The sequence below is a fragment of the Plodia interpunctella genome, chromosome 26 (genome assembly GCF_027563975.2).
Source record: "Plodia interpunctella isolate USDA-ARS_2022_Savannah chromosome 26, ilPloInte3.2, whole genome shotgun sequence".
Lineage (NCBI taxonomy): Eukaryota > Metazoa > Arthropoda > Insecta > Lepidoptera > Pyralidae > Plodia > Plodia interpunctella.
The window spans coordinates 5,485,426-5,503,889 of NC_071319.1; the positions used below are offsets into that span (position 1 = coordinate 5,485,426).

At 35.0% G+C, this 18,464-nt stretch overlaps 1 protein-coding gene across 1 annotated transcript in view; it reads left to right on the plus strand.

Annotated features, from left to right (window-relative positions):
* The window catches only part of stum (stumble), a 50,166-nt gene that overhangs the window by 18,832 nt on the left and 12,870 nt on the right, over positions 1 to 18,464 (plus strand). Inside the window, exons 3-4 of the mRNA XM_053764537.2 lie at positions 10,180 to 10,310; positions 10,650 to 13,197. Of these exons, the coding sequence (XP_053620512.1) occupies positions 10,180 to 10,310; positions 10,650 to 13,197 (2,679 nt within the window). The remainder of the gene's footprint in view (positions 1 to 10,179; positions 10,311 to 10,649; positions 13,198 to 18,464) is intronic.

Consider the following 18,464-nt stretch of genomic DNA (forward strand, 5'->3'; position numbering starts at 1 on the left):
ATGTCTTTTATAATAATAAAATTTGAATATGTTAAGGCCAATAGTGTTTTAAAAATAAATTAAAAATGAAAGCGTAAATATCGATTTTATATGCCAAAATATTTAAAAAATACTTAAAATGGCAGCGAGAAATTATTATGTTTTCTGAATAAATTTACTTATTTGTTGCATTATGAAATTGATTGTTTATATCTGCGTAATAACACAAATAAGTGAAGGTAAAGTATAATGATAATAATATAACTTAAACTTGGCGAACACAATATTTTTTTTTACAAAATTGTGAATATTTCAAATAGGATTAAACCGATTTTGTTGCCCCACGAACTTGAAATTGTATTAACAGATCCTACATACCTATTTCATTTAAATGAGACAAACGGTTGGAAAGTTGTCGCGTAATAACGAAGAAAGACAGTTATAAATGAATTGCAGATAAACTGTTAAATAATATTGAATATTACTTTCTTTATAAGAAAAATACCGCAAGCACTGTTACCGCAATAAGCGTTACATTGATACTTGACATTAGAATAACAGTCTCACCACAAATACAAAATATATAGTGCACGGATTTGCTTGCGGCCTAAAGTGCCCCCTGTTGAATAGTCGCCACTACTACTTTTTACAAATCCGCGCGGCGATAGATGTGTTCATTTTTATGGATACGAGTTTCGCTACCTTGACTCTGTCGACCTCGCAAGGGATAAAGATGTAGTACTAATCGGGTAAAGAAAGAAAGAAAGAAAGAAAGAAAACATTTATTTGCCAAAAACATGAGTACAAATGGTCAAAATGAATTAGACCTACACGTTTTACCGAATATAGGTATGCAAATATAATTAAATAAAGAGGAGCATGCTATCCACTACAAATCCAAAACAAACTATAATGAACTATAATGTACTATACTAGCCCTAAATTCTATCCGAGTCTATCATTAAAGAAATCATTTAAAGTATAATAACATTTATCAGTTAATAAAGACTTGAGGTGCTTTTTAAATAGATTTAAATTTAAGCTTTTATATTGATTTGGAATTTTGTTGTAAATTTTCGGTGCCATACATACTATGCTATTACCCTGAAGTAGAATATACCCTGGTACTTTCATCCCAAAATTCCAACAGGTGCGCAGCCCCGTAAATCTAGTATACTTAAATAAAGTGCTATTAATGGTTACTATGTGTGTATAAGGTACTAGATGTTGCCCGAGGCTTCGCTCCCGTGGGAATTTTGAGATAAAATATAGCCTATAGCAAACTTCGATAATGTATCATTCTACAGGTGAAAAAATTTTTAAAATCAGTTCGGTAGTTTCGGATATTACCCGCCTCAAACTCACAAAACATACAAACTCCCAAAGTCACTCACAAACGCTTACCTCTTTATAATAACAGTATAGATTTCACATTAAAACACAATACACACAATATCAGTTTTATCATCAATTTGATTCATTATGTGATCAACTGTTTTTTAATCTTGTAACTCAACCGATTCAGCTGAAATTTTGCATACAGATTTAATTTGAATGACAATGCATTTACCCGTGCACCCAAGAAAGGCTCCCGACATACTGCTCGGCATGATTTGGGTGTCAGGCATTGAATGCAATAAGATTTCTCTAATAACAACAATGAAAGCTTGTGTCAAAAATATAATTTTTGTAAAAAAATATATTATCATTTAAAATTATATTTACATTTAACGATGGAATATTTGAAATGCTTTTTAACTTTTTCATTGTCATGTAAGTTCCATATAAATTATAGCTTTTGACATAAATACATATATAATAGAAAAAAGTATCTGATTCTACTTTTAATCAAATGATGACATGGACAAGACAAAAGGCAGTAAGTATATGTTCAAATTCAAATTCAAATCATTTATTCAGAAATTAGACCTTCACAGGCACTTTTTCTCGTCATTTTTTATATTTATGGTTATTTCTCACAAGCTACAAACTACTGGCATTTCGGAACGACCACTGCTGAGAAGAAATGCCGAAAGAAACTCATTTGAACAGTGTTGGTCCCTATCATGCCATTATTGTTTCTTACGATGTTTTTTTTTTAATAATATATAAAAGTACATAATGTACATAGTCAAAAGGTATATCAAAACAGGTTATGATTGTGATCCGAGTGCTGATTATAATATATAGATAGATAGATAGATATGTCATTTATTTCCCAATATATTTAAATTTCTACAGGTACAAATCGATAGATGCAGCTAAATATCGATAGAAATCAAACAATACAACCTACTTACCTATCCTCATGTCGCAAGTCTCATCCCACCTCCCTCCGCCTTCAGCTATTGTTCCGAATGACGATTTGCGTAAACCAGCCATAATGTGGTAATGACAATTGTGAGCATAATCAGGGAAATATGCTTGTAAAGATGAAATTCGCTGGGTTTTCGATTTCGATTAACGTTTACAGATTATTGCGTGTATTGTACGGCAATCGCTGTATTTCCGAAATTAAGTTCCTATAAAATGACGCCTTGGAAATCTACCTAGATAGATAGATTTCTACTTTTTTAACAATATTATATTATTAATTAGAGCTTTAAGTATATAAATTATTATGGTTTTACCCAAGCGCAGCCGGAACGGGACGCTAGTAAAATAACATACAAAACCAATTTCAATTTTACAGTCAAACGTTAATTAATCACAAATTTTAATTTAAAGTTACATAAAACTAATTATTATAATCAAAATCAATCAAATATACAATCAACATAAATATTACAATTAACATGTGCAATTAATATAAATAATAATACCTGCAAGCAATTGTTTCCACTGGTACCTGATGATGTGAATGTAGTTCCAACATTGCCTGCGGAATGTTCATAAGTCACCATTGACCGGGGTCCTTACCCTGTAATAGGTGAGGTGACATCAACTGCTTATAGTTAGCACCTAATTGCCGCTGTGATTGATATGAACGCAAGTTATGAGCTGGCGGCGTGAGAATTTTATTCACCATCATCGATTGTAGTTATTACTAACACTGGTGTTAGATTAATTCAAGTCATCTAAAGGCATCTAACATGACTTTTATTTGTAACATGTATGTTAGTATGACTTTTATTAGTAAGAATTTGCGAGTAACTTGAAAAACTTTTTTTTTATATTAAAATGTTAAGAAACCCCCGACTCCGAAGTTGCTGGCATCCTCTCATTTGCTAGAAAAGAGCTGACGGCTTCCAAACGGCTGAACGGACATTCAAGACATTCATATATAAGAACAACCTCGATTAAATTTTCTTTCAAACAAAGAAAAACTATATCAAAATCAATTCAGCTATTTGATTTTTATTAATTTCATTAATTTGATTCAACTTTTGTCGTCGGGTGTCAAAAATACATTTTTGCCACAACCTTTTATTGTCTAAATCATATGACATGATGACATGTACGTATGTACAAGAAACTGTTGAGTAGATCCGTCGTTGGAAGCCGATCCTGAGTGCACCATCAAGTCATGCTTATCATAATATACAATCATACATTATCATGGAAACCTCTCCACGGTCAGAGCTCAGAGTCACACGAAAAAATGCTTTTGTGATAGATCGTATTAGCGCTCATTTATGTTATATATATATAACTTACGTTTCTTCTGTAAATGGTGCATTAGAGAGTTCATCTATAAATCTACTTATAGTCATCTTAGAAAATCTTTCATAATAGGCAAATACGAATAAGTAGATTGCAACACAACGCATTGTCAAGCCATTTGCTATAATCCAGCGCGACCAACATATATAACATATAATGTAGGTAATACAGCGCATCGCGCTGTGTAATTACTGGACCTGTGTTTAGTCATTATGCGTTGTTGGTCGCGAGTGGGACAAGGCACAAGCGGAGGGACTGTTTTACACTGTAAAATTTACAGTATTCTCTGTACGACACAAGGTCTTTTGCAAATTATATTTTTGTTTTATTGCACATAAAATGTAATTTGTAAAATTGTAAAAGAAATTGATCACACTTCATTTTTGATTGAACAATTGATACAAAACAATAGGAATGGCGTAGAAATTAAAGCTAGGAAATAATAAAATCTCAAGAAATACATACATAAATAAGTCTGTCTCTTTCATACACTCGCGTCTTCAATTCAACATGCATTCTAGTATGTTAAGAATACTAATTGAACGATAATGTATTTTATAAAGCCTTCCTGTGGTATAGGAAGGCTTTTTGAACACCAGCCAAATTTTCACAGCACAGTTATCCAAAGATTTGAATAGCAAAAAATTAAGAAATATTTTGCTCTCCCATATAAATTGACTCATCTTAACAGATCGGAAATGGAAAGTCGAAAATTTATGTACTATTTTAGCAATATTTGTTATTTAAAAGTTGTATTCTGTGTAACGAGCGAATTGGTGTTTTTAATAATTCATCTTCACTTCTTTTTATCTTGACCTTGGGAATGAAACTCGGGATCAGTTAGGATAATGATAGTAATTAGGCCGTACCGTTCTATACAATACAATACAATACAATAATTCTTTATTTAACGACCCCGGTGGCGCAGTGGTAAAGTTCTTGCCATTGAACCGAGAGGTCCCGGGTTCGATCCCCGGTCGGGGCATGATGGAAAATGATCTTTTTCTGATTTTCTGATTGGCCCGAGTCTTGGATGTTTATCTATATATGTATTTGTTATAAAAATCTAGTATCGTTGAATTAGTAACACAAGTCTCGAACTTACTTTGGGGCTAGCTCAATCTGTGGGATTTGTCCTAATATATTTATTTATTGCAGAAATTAATAATAAATCTAAGGCTACCGCTGTTGTCTATTTTTTTTTACATTTCCGTTTCCGTTCATATCATGGACCGCGGCCACGTGTGTGGTATGACTACCAGCGCGTAGCGGGCGAAAGTTACGTTGCGTATTGCCCACAATAATGTGGTTCAATTGGGGTGTTGCCGGGTTGCGAACCGTGACCAGTAGCCATGGCTTTAACCGAAGGCTTTACTATTAATTGGTTGCTTGTAATTTGTGTCATCTTACGAAGGTGACATGACGAACGTTCTATTCCATACAAAATCCTTTATTTTAGATATATGCAAAAATGGAAAATTTTAGCATAAATAAAATTTTAATAGGTGAACAAAAAATGCGCTAAAGGCGCTTTCTTCCAAGCAAACTCTTGACGTGAAAAACATCCATATTGTCATGAATTTGCAATGAATGGCTGGGTTAATGTGCTGTTGACTGTACATACGAGTACGTAAAACTGCTGCACTGCACTCCGTGTTTCGCTATCGTAAGAAATTTGGGATGAAAAGTACTATATGTATTATTCCAAGTTATTATTATACCCGTGTACGAAATTTCATCTAAATCACTCCAGTGGAATTTGTGTGATTGAGTAACAAACATCCGTACACACACAGCCTTACTTTCACATCCATAATATTAGTAGAACACTGGACCGAGCATTTATATTATCTTGCAGACATACCTACATTGCTTTGCATTGTGTATTGGTATTTCAATACGATATCTTTCTGTTAATTTCACACGGAAATAAGGAAAAAATAATGTCAACAAAACAAATATTTTTACATAATTAATCAGAGGTAGGCCTTGGTACAAAGGTCGTCTGCACTGGTACCTCACTGTCAGCTATATCAGCCGCCAAACAGCTGTGTTCGCATTGTTGTGTTCCGGTTTGAAGGGTGAGAGAGGCGGTGTGGGGCAATAGATCCTAGACCACCAAGTAGGCAACGCGCTTATGACACCCTTGGTGTTGCAGGCGTTGATAGGCAGTGGTGAAAACTTACCATCAGATGGGCCGTATGCTTATTTGCCTGCTTGGTAGTATAAAAAAGTTACAAAATAGGGCACGTGAATCGCTACACAAAATAAATTACAAATATTCGCACATCAACCCATATTCATTGAAAACACGTCGCTATTACCGCGACGTAGAGGTTCAAGCAGGGTAACTTTGTGTGCTGTTGACTGTACTTTGTGACCCAGATTCGGCCACGCAATGCCCAAGGACACATCCTTGAAGTTATGATCGTAACTTTGAAATCGACAAAGAAGAAATTAACAAAATTAATTTAATTGATCTTACTAACGCTGGACTCTCGTATATTCTACATAGTATAAAACAAAGTCGCTTGCTGCTGTCTGTCTGTATGTATGCTTGAGTACTGTATTATTGCAGAGTAATGGATTATTGCAGCTTCAGCAAACATTCATAATTGTAAGAGAGAATGATTTCCCAACTAATATTATAAATACGAAAGTAAGTTTTTTGTTACCTCTTCGCGTTTTATGTATGGTATTTCCTCATGGCCGAGGGTCGTGATCATTACGTGGAATGAAACATACACAACAACTTTCTTGGCACCATTAATGGAGTGGTTTGCCATTGCCTTCTCCATTTCACACGCAAGTTAATAATCGACCTGTGTGCAGGTTTCCTCACGATGTTTTCCTTCACCGGAAGCAATTGGTGTTCTATAAAAACCACTAGCTATACGCGAGTCAGATTGCTATGCAAACGTGGCACGAGTAGGATTTGGACCTGGACCTTTCGATCCACAAGTGATCGCCTTATTACACCACCACTTCATGTAGTAGTGGTAAAGTGCTTGCCACTGAATCGAGAGGTCCCGGGTTCGATCCCCGGTCGGGTCATGATGGAAAATGATCTTTTTCTGATTGGCCCGGGTCTTGTTTATCTATTTATGTATTTGTTATAAAATACAGTATCGTTGAGTTAGTATCCCATAACACAAGTCTCGAACTAACTATGGGGCTAGCTCAATCTGTGTGATTTGTCCGAATATATTTATTTATTTTTCTTGAAATTTCTCACACATATAGTTTAGAGTACGGAGGTGAATATAAGTTACTTTTCGTTCCGGGAAAAAGTATTTCCCCGTAGAAAATTCACGCGGGCGAAGCCGCGAGTAAAATCTAGTATATCTGGAGGTACGGCAGTCGCCCCCGCAAAGCGCAAGCATCTATATCCGCAAGTCGATCTATTTATTTAAAACGTAAAAGATTTTTAATATTGATATGATAATGACTTCGTAGTAATTAAGACAGAAGGTCCCTTCAGTGGGGACTAAATAAATTAACCGACTTGGTTATTGCTCTTACAACTTTTTACGGTAGAAAAACTGAGCGAGACTTGGAGTTTTTTAAAGCATTTTTGTCTACGCGCATGCGCTGTGACGACGAGCTCGCGCCTGCGCGATGTTACTTTTCCTCAAAAAAAAATGCTGTCATGGACGATTCTTGGCTGTTGGTATTTTAAATGTATTGCTCGTGATTTACCAGCCCTAAATAAATAATCTTTGTCAAATACCGAGTATAATTATTTATAATATATACTCAGACAAGATCCTACAGTTTGGTCCTTCGAGCCGGATGATGATAATTGATGGCATTAATATTTACTAAAATATATTTCTATTTTTTGGTGAAAAAGACATCAACGAGCTCAGTTTATGTTTCAAACAATTGCAATTGATTAAATTGGTACCTATTTTATTAATTTTCATTCCTAACGTTAAACTGATCTTCCTTTTTTTTCTTAATTTTTTTAATTAATTACAAAAATTATGTACAAACAGCTTCGCCCTCGTGAATTTCTCTGCAGAAGCGAAACAGACATGATTTTCATACAAAATTATTTGGGTGTTGATTTTTGGAAAAAAAATAGCCTAACTTTATACGGGGATCTTAACCACATGCATACGCACTTTCATCAAAATCGGTCTAACGGTTTAGCCATGAAAACGGAATAGACAGACTTTCGCATTTACGAGTATAATAATAGTATGGATATAATAACTCAACGGTATTATATTCTGTAACATATACATATATGTTACAGAATATAATACCGTTGAGTTAATAATAATCCCATAATATAAGTCTCGAACTTCGGAACTCGGGACTAACTCAATATGTGTGATTTGTCCCTATATATATTATTATCTATATCAAAAATCAACCCCTAAGCCAGTCGTTAGCAGGCCGAAGGTTGGGTCACTTCCTGGCGGCGATTTGACGGAAATTACGCGAAGGACCAACGGGCAATGTCAATGGCAAGGCGACCCTGGCTTGATTCGGCGCAAAAACGTAGTTATAATATAGTTAGCAGGCCTCGCAATATAGCGTGAAAACGCTGCCAGTGTTTTGGACACGCGCCACAGGGTACCTTTGAAATTATTTTTATATATAAAAATATTTTGTTCAAAAATTTACCAGTACTTGTTTTAGTGTATAACTCTTTATGTCCTTGGGAATGTTGTAGCCTATCAGCTGCCAAGGCTTAGTGTCGATATTAAGTGCTATTCTAGGGCGGGACCACACGCTTCGTCATACCTTATTTAACTTTGTACTAGCATGATATATGAATCATAAGCCAGCTCACGTAAAATGAACTTCATAACATCATCGACTTAAATGTCAGCGCTCAGATTTTTTGGCGATGATAACAGGTAAATTCGAACAAAATAATAAAAACGCGCTAACGCATTTCCAAGTATTTTTTTTATTTTAATTTTTGCATCTTTAACTATTGTCATTTACTTACGGCTAAATCTTCACATTTGTAAATTGAACACTCGTAAGACAGGCCCTTTTAACATTTGGACACTTTGCTACTAGGGTAAGCTGCTAGGTCATGTTTTTGTAGGACGTTTTGCTTATAAAGTATTTCGATGCAATTTAAGAGCGAGACTCTTGTCGGTGGAGTTCCTTCCATTGTTCTCTCTCCAAAGCCAACACCTTCACTTCTTGATACGACACGACTATTTTTTATTTTAATTTGTCTGGTGTAATTATCTCTTGGTCTTCCTGTAACCCTTCCCTCCTTGGTGTTCCGATACGAAAGGCATTTATTAAATTTTAGGTGCTCATTAAAACTATACATGAAGCAGCGGTGTTCATCTGTGATCGAATGGTCTTAAGTTCGAATCTTACACTTTATTATACTTTCGCTGAAGAAAAACATCGAGAGGAATGACACTGATAGACTGAGTTGTTCACTGATGTATGCTTGGTACTACTAGCCGCAACAGACAGTCGACAGCGACAAATCGTTAAGGTCTGTCAGATGCCTTTAGGCGAATTGAATACTATCTGATAACAAACGTGGCAATAACACACTCGATAAGAATATGTATCTATTAAGAGTCAGAATTAGAATAATCAAATAATTTTCCAAGAAAGAATTTTCAAATGAAATTTTCGCATTATAAATGCTGATTGTGTCCGGAAATTAATGAATTGTCGGTTGTATGAGCTTTGTTAGCTTTCATTCATTTCCATGAAACTTTGTTACGTTTACAACATATTAAATTTCTTTTGAATTTTAACCTATTCTTACTCATGACCGTGGTAATTTTTTTGTGTCTACACATAAAAACAAGATGTCTAAACCAACTTAGACGTGTCGTGTCGTGTATCTATAACAAATGTGTAAAGTGATATCGAGTGTTCGATAGGTATATCGAAATTTTAAACAAGAGTGTAATCAATCAATCTGTCGGCCATTTTGTTTCATTCTTTATAGCTATTTCCGTAATATAGCCTTCGGTGATGACTTGCAGGATGAGGTTACCTTAATTTTGTAGCAAAAATGCCGAATTTATTTCTAGAAATATACGCGCATAGCATTCTATTAGTTGGATTTGCGCCGGACATTTTGGGAATAAATATTGGGCGATATTCTGAACTTCAGGAAAGGCTTTAACAACTGCTTAAACATTGCTTCGTTTTTCATTTTTTTATATACAAAATTCACTTTAAAACTTCTTAAAGCAATGTAAGTTGAAACATCGCAGTCAGAGCAGACACGTGCCTGTCAGTATTTAGCTAAGTGGTCTTTATTGTATTGACACACATAAAACATAAGTTATAAATGTATTAAAACTTAATGAGATGAAAGCAAAAACTATGGATATTTACGTTAAAAATCTATCTGACTCAATTCAATCAATAAATCCTTACGAAAAACGGAAATAATTAGAAAATAAATAATGATAATTTAAATTATTTAAGTTAATTTTGCAACAAATAAAATAAAAATATATAAATACTGTTATTTCTTTACGAAACCATGTTCTTGAAATACCAGTAGTGAACCAATTTGTTCTCCCACAGAGTGGTGCCCACGGCGAAGAGAAAGCGCGAATCATCGTTCGCTATTATCGCTGATCCAGTGGTGTCCCGGCCTTCCAGTCCTCGGTCACTTCCAGTGGAAATACGGACAGAACGGGTCTCGCCTTTCAAAGGTAACTTACACTGAGAGGCATTTTTGGAGACGACTTCAATTTCATCAATTATGGAAATATAAAAATAAATTAATATAAATAATAATTATGGAAAAAAAATCATTCCATAATTATTGTACAGACAAATTCACTTAATTCTGAACACCTAGCCTAAAATCACAGAAGACAAGTATAAATATTTTGGACTTGACTTATAATATGATCTGATGTCATAAGTTAACGGTTACACGTGATCAGTATCCATTTCGCCCGAAATGGGTATTGTTCACGTGTAACCCTCTCAACCAATATTAAATTGATCTATTCATTATAATACTACTAATCGTTCATTTGTTAAAGGTCGCGGCTTTAGGGAAAGTACATCTCGACACAATACTCCAAGAACCTCTGCTAGAAACTCAAGAGCAAATTCCCCTCCTAGAAGAAGAACGAACTCTTTACCTAGAATAGACAAAATGGCTGCTACTGCTCTTCCTCCCCCAATACTTAATCTTTCCTCCAGGCCACATTCACCTAGAAACTTTCTCAAAGAAAACATAGAAGAAGTTAGAGAATTAAGTGAACTAAATAGAGAAAAACACGAAGCAGAAGCAGAAAAAAAGAGACAAGAAGAAGAGGAAGCGTTGCTTAAAGAAATGGGTCTAACAGAGAAGAATGCAAAAAGCGATGCTATCAGAAGTGTTGTTTGTTCCCGCGCTACGTCTAGAAGTAGTTCCCCGAACAAAATTAGTTTCAGATCTAGATCTAATTCTCCTTCGGCTATTCTACATTTCGAAAACATTTCAACTGGTAGCCAAGAATTTATCAATAAAGATGATGGCATGCCTAGACAAGTCACGCATAAATCAAGACTCAGGTCTGTTTCAAGATCCCAACCTCAATCTAATGATGGATCTCCAAAACATTCTAAAATACCAAAGCGGCAAAGTTCTGTGTCTCCAGCGAGAACTAACAATTGGAGAGACAGGTCAAATTCTAGATATTCACCAGAAAACAATTTAAATAAAAGTCAAAGATTCATATCCAATAGCACGAGCAGTATTCATGAAACAATTAAAGTTGGGAGTCAAAATCATGACAAAAGGGTAATTAGTAAAAGTACCCAATTTCTGAACATTGCACCAGCGCACATAAGAGGAAAGCCACCAATTTCTCCGGGAAGAAATGGCCCACCGCCTGCAAATAAATCAATAAATGCCAAACGCCTTTCTCCAATTGTAGGTACGCCAAATAAAAGTCCAGTTGAAGATCTGAAGCCCAAATCTGCCAAAACTCCAACCAAACCTTCTACATTGACTAGAAAGTCTGTTAAAACTGCTGGAAATACGCCTGCTACATCTAGATTAAATTCTAGACAGCCAAGCAGAACAATAAGCAGAGACCCTAGTCCTGATAAACGTAAAGTTAATGCTAAATCTGTATCAAAGCCTACAACTAAATCACCCACCAAACCAATAACTAGAGCACCAAGTTCAAAAACAACTCAAAAAACTACAGTATCGCCAACCAAGCCTGAACCTAAAAAACCTATGAATAGAACAAATAGTATGAAAAGTTTAACTAGAACACCCAGTACAAGGACACTCAATGAGAAACCACCATTTCAAAAAAGAGACAGTAAAAGAGACTTGTCTGCCAAAGCCAATTCAACAAGTAAACTTAATGAAGTTGGAGCAAAGAAAGACAACTCTAAACAAGATGATAGGAAATCCCTTAAATCAGGAGTTATTAAAGAAAAAATATCACCGAAAAAAGTTGATACAAAAAAGAAAGAAACTAAAACGAGTGCAAAAAAGGTTACCGATTCCAGTATGGGTATTGAACAAGTAGCCAAACAAGACAATGAGACACAGTATGACAAAATGACTAATGACAAGGGTGAATTAGTAATCTTAACAAAAAAAAGTGTTGTTTCTATGACTACTGCAGCAATCACATCGCAACCTCTTGAAGTTGTAACCACCGTTACCAATCAGTTACCAGCTGCTTTTGAAAAAGCAAGAGAAAAAGGAATATTTGAGAGATTGAGTTCGAGAGATTCCTTGGCTCCTAAAGAGGAAATGGAAGATAAAGAAGCAGAAACCAAATCTGACATGAAAGAAGTATCAGATGATAAAGATAAAGCCAAAGAAAAGGACAAAGTCAAAGAAAAAGACAAAAATAAGGAAAAGGAGAAAGAGAAAGAAACTGAAAAGGACAAAGAAAAGGAGGCCGAAAAAGAAATAGAGAAGGACAAAGCAGATGACAAGAGGTCAGCAAAACCTGCAAAGTTGGCAGCAATATATTTGGATGATAATATAAAATTGAAACCATTACAACCACCATTTAATAACCCACATTTGGAAAGAGTAAGGCACAAGATTGACGAAATTTTGAAAGAGCCTGAAGTATCCACGGAAAATATATTGACAACAACACCTAAGATTGTAAAAGACACAAAAAATACATTCAAAAGTGTTGCAGACAAAACGAAAAGTGATATTAAAGTTGCTAATGAGACTAAAGATGAAATGGCAGCAAAACTCACAGATATAAAAGATCGAGCTGTTAAACAAAATGATAAATTAGCAGCAGAAATGCGGTCTGAAGCTACAAAAATTGTGGACAGTATTATAACACCAATCGAAGAGCCAAAAGAATTAAAGGAAAAAATTCAGGAGGAAGTAAAGAAAGATGTTGAGCCTATAGTGGTAGTGGTAAATGAAAAGAAGAGAGATATTGTGGCAGAAGCTGAGAAAATGACAGAGACTTTGGTGAAGGGAGAGCCAGAAGTGGAGGTGCAAAGTTCCAATGTGTCGACCCCTGGAATGGAGAAAATGGAAAAGATGGCGTCGAAGAAAATGGTTGATGGAAACGATTCTGATAAATCGACACACAGCAACGGCGGGTAAGTCCCTTTCTGATTTTTCACACGAATTTTGCAATTTAAATACAGTATCTATATTTTTTTATTTAAGACATGGAAGCAGAAAAAGTTTCAATGTTGGCAATGCTGCTTTTCACAAAAAATATGATCCGTCTTTAAATAAAGAAAAATCTAAAAGTATGTAATGTATGAGCTCATGAATAAATCCCGACACGGCGATTGTCATAATAAAATGATTCAATATATGATTCAATATTTTTCTCAAAAATCCCTTCTCGGAGTAGGTAAATTATAATTTAAATATCCCTCGCTATATCCACCATAAAGTGGAACACAAAAATGTAACGCAAAGCACGTGCCGCTTATCTAATCCATATTTCACCTTCCGGAAAAATAATTATTAATTTATTTTCCCAACAACTGTATACGTAACAATGGAAAGTCTCCCAAAGAGAGTTTTCTCTATGGTACACCCTAGAGATTCATGCGGTATGAATAGCTAATTTGTACTGGCTTCGTTTTCACGTAAATTGTCTGTGGTTATGATACTCTTTACGCTTTATGAATAAAAACAATGTCGTCAAATTGTATTTTTATAAAGGCTCGTATCAACAAAGGTTTTCAAATTGCAAGTAAATTAGCCAGTTACTATTATACCGTGTTTGGTTGTTAGGATTCCGAATAAAAAAGGAACCCATATAATTTCATCATGTCTGTTCGTCCGTCACAGGCTTAGTTCAGAGACTATTATTATTACTATGGCATCAATACGCTTGGAATTTATTGGAATTTATTTTTAATTCGATAATTTTTATTAAGTAAGTAGTTTTTAAACTTTTTCTAAACGATTTTCTATCCCCGTGAATAGCAATGTTATTCTCGAAGCAACACATTTTACTAAAAACAATTTCATAAAATGCAAACAAACTAAGGAGCAATGTCGCGTAGCAAAATAAGTAACTTGAGGGCGATGCCAGTAGGGAGCCCTATCGCGATCATTACTATGAAAACTCACGTTTTTTTTTTACTTTTTCTCTCATCTGTAATTAAAAGCGAATGAAACCTTGAGGTTACATTCGCGGCTCCAAGCTGTGACGCTCCGAACTAACTTCAACCCTCTTTGAGAATGCTCTGTCTATCCGCTATGAAATTTTATCCTTTTCGCCTTGCACAATATTCATGGAAAGATAGAAAGAGGAACGTCTCTTGACAAAGGAACTCATCAACGGTTTACTTTTTTCTTGTCACGCATTGATTACAATAAGATCTCTCCAATAACAATAAATAAAGAATGCCATTTTTGTAAAAAAAAAACTTATTTCCTTACATACTACAACTTATACTTCTTCATAGTAAGTGTGAGAAATAAGAAAAACATCAAAATACCTAAATAATTTGCTAAAATCTACGAAATACGATGTATTTGTGACATGTAATAGGTAGACACACCCGTGTCTTGTGGATTTGGTGAGTTACGTACCTACGTAACCCTCCAAATCCAATGGCAATAGTACCAGTACTAATAGTAAAAAAGGAAATTGAATCGAGGTTCAATGGTAGAATGTAATAGAGCTTGAAACACGGCTATCCATATTTAGCCATATCAAATGGACCCAATCCTTATTCACCACACAAATTAATATTAAATGGAAATGTTACTATTATTATAAAGAGGTAAGCGTTTGTGAGCTTGTGACTTTGTATGTTTGAGATTCAATACGATTCCGATTTCAAAAATTCTTTCACCATTATATAGGTACATTATCCAAGATTGCTATAGACTATGTTTTATCTCAGAATTCCCGCAGGTGCGAAGCTCCGGCAACCTCTAGTTATAATGGTAGAACTTGCCTATTCTAGAAAAGCATAAATATGTAAATAGTCCGTTTTATACAAATATTTACAAGCTGTTCTAATCGTTAGCTGTTTATATTTTACAGATTATTGTTACTCAAACTAAATAGAATATTTACAAAAAAAATCAAGTATACACCCATATCTTGAAGAAATCTTTCTGATGCTTCTCTTTTTTTGAAAAGTCTGTATTTCAAAACTCAGGTAAGCTTAGTGCGGTAGTTATATAACTTTTTGCAGCTACTGTCCAGTATCGAATCTGCGCAATCTAGATTTTGCCAAACACAGATACAATAGTTTATTTATACATATATTTGATACACGTGTCAGATTTCCATGAGCACTAAATTATCATCATTTTTTTATTCGTGGCGAATTAGGAACATGGTGAGTTACCGCGGTCATCGTATCGAGCGGTCGCGTGACTTTGTCCGCATTAACATATACGGCCACTACTTCGACCGGGGCGCACTCGGGTTCTCAAGAAGTCTGAACTCGGGTAATATTGTTACCTTCAAGAAACAAGACTACGTCTTCTTGAAAGGCAACAATTATCACTTACCATCTGGTGATCGACTTGCTCATTTGCCGCCTTATTCCATAAAAAATAAGGGTTTAGCAATACTTTTATATTTGTGGGCTGTGGTATTTGTATAGATACATATTCCATCTTAAACTCAGTCTTCTCCTCTCTCTCTCATCATAGCGCAGGAAAGAAAAATAAAACTTATTTTTTATTCAGCTGTTTCATAATTGCATTCGTAAAACAGTTGTTTTTATATATAGATGTGAACCGGGGCTTCGCTCCCGTGGGAATTTTGAGATAAAATATAGCCTATAGCAATATTAGATAATGTACCTTTCTAATGATGAAAGAATTTTTGAAATCGGTTCGGTAGTTTCTCACACATACAAACTCACAAACGCGGTAAGCTTTTGTGAGTTTGTGACTTTAGTAGTCTTTATAACTTTACTAGTCTTATAATAATAGTATAGATATGTTGATAGCAGTCAATCTAGATACATATTACCTAAATATCCATATTTGTTACATTATCATTAGTCGACTTTGTAGCCAAGCCCTCTTAATTTCCGTTGCGTAAAGCAATATTCAGAAAATCCCATTAGATACTTACTTTTATTTATTACACTGCTCTAACCTCGCTTCTCTACATCGGTGGCGATGGCTTGACAATCGTGAGTCAACAGACCTCGATCTCCGCGTGGCCGCTAGTCCTGGTCCTGGATTTCCCAGCGCGGGCAAATATGTTTATCTATGATAATAAATATTTGTCTGCGGCTCTGGGTGTGTTGTACCAGTGCCTTTTTCTTTGTTCGTGTCCATCGGATCCGTGATACAAGCTTTGTGCTTAGTGTGGGCCGTGTGGTATAGTCCATTAAAATATAATGTTCACAATTAAAGTAAGTCATGTGCCACGAATACCGCAATCACGGCGGAACATTTTTATGGTGCCCTTTTTTAGATCTAATCAAAATTTTCAGAACAAAATAAACAGAAAGTTCCATAATGATACAGTCTCACGTTGGGCGCCACTTAAGAATTTTCTGAATCACGCTGTCAAGAAAAGTAGGTGAATTGTGAGTGAGAGAATGATCATATATTAACCTAGTTTCAAATAGCATTACTGGTCCATTCTCGCATATGGTCAGTTTAAATTAAACATAGCACATTGTTGTAACATTAAGTCGTGATTATTTTTATTGCCAACTACCCCGCCATTATTACGTGCGTTTTGCGCCCTTGACGTTAATATGAGTAAATGGGTAATAACAGCTACTCATTAGCTGTGATATTGTTATTTTTACTGTATCATAAAGTGTTTTGTTATGGCGTAGGAAGATACGGTCAACAACGCATAATCTATACTTCCATAATAATTATGATATATAGAAAATATTAATATTTTATTTGCGACGAATAAACTAAAAACTATGGCACCGATTTAAATGAAATTAGCACGAAGGTAGACGAAACTTTAGGAGTACTTCATAAGCTATGTTTGTAATATTGGCTTTGTTATTATGGCTCGAGTAAAACGAGCTAAGCCAGGACGGTCGCTAGTCCTACATAACTACAATGCAAATTCCTGCCACCGCAGCTTTAATAACGTGATATATGCAGCTTACTATCAGTGAATACAGATTTTCAAAACTGTTAGGTTATACTTATCAATTAAAAATTTAATACCTAATCACCCCACAACTTCAAATACATTAAGTACTACCTAACAGCTTATGACAGGTTAAACGAAAACTAACCTTATTTTAGTGGGAATAACGTTCGTTCGTTCCCCTAGACGCTAATGCTAAGACTTGCTAAGCTATGCTAGGACTAAGATGCTAAACTTTTTTGTTGTAAAATAAAACTTATCTTCTTAGTAATAAAGTTTATATTAGTTTATCACTTGGATCCAGTTTTCAAGTTAGCCAACATTACGGCAAAAAAAAACTTATCAACGGACTTAACCTATTAAAAAACTCAAGGCAACACTTTCGTGCAAAACCAGGCGTTTTTGCACACACGTACGCGATTTATTAGTGGTGCATGTGACCTTTTGTATCGACAACCCTCTCATTAGACCGGCACACGCCACAAAAATCAACGTAACGCAATTCTTGGCACTCGATTCAACCCCCAAGAAATTGGTTTAGTAAGCAGTCTAGCGTCGCGTGCCGGTCGTCTCACCCGTCCTTTAAAAACACACAATGGCGGGAAAATAACACTTAAGTATTTCAGAATAACCTCACATTTTGTACGCATAGTTCTTTGTTCCTTTGCCAGTGAGAAAATAACGCTATACCTAAATAACGTCTGATGACGTTCCGTTTTCAAAAAGTTAGTGCTTCCAATGCTCGATTTCATAATGTGAATCAAGTGTTTCGATTTTGATTTGGTGAATAGGATTGTGTGAACTAACAATGATTCATAATAGGACAGTTTACATATTGCCTAACGAGCTGCTGCCAAAGCGGTACGACAATGATAATAGCGGGTAAACTCCAACTACAACTTCATATTCGCATTTTATTAGTCACTTCGTGTGTTGCCTTTTCTTTTGTCTTTACAACTCAATCAAGGAACTCATTTCTAGATTGTTTTTACCTAATAAGTTGATATTTATAAAATAGATTCTCAAATTAACATGCAATGCCTCGCTTTTATTTTGTTAGAGGTGTATATATCATTTTCTATCATGGTACACTTATTTTAACATCTTAAAGAACACAAATTATTTTAGGTATATCAGGGAATGCCACAAAACTAATTAGTTACAGTCGCAGATCTCCATCTTAAATGTCATGGTCAAACATAACCTCAAAATATATTATAATTACGCTTAAGAAAGTAGGCAACCATTATGGGACTGAAACTAGTAATATTACTTTAACTTACATGAGTAAACATGGTATAC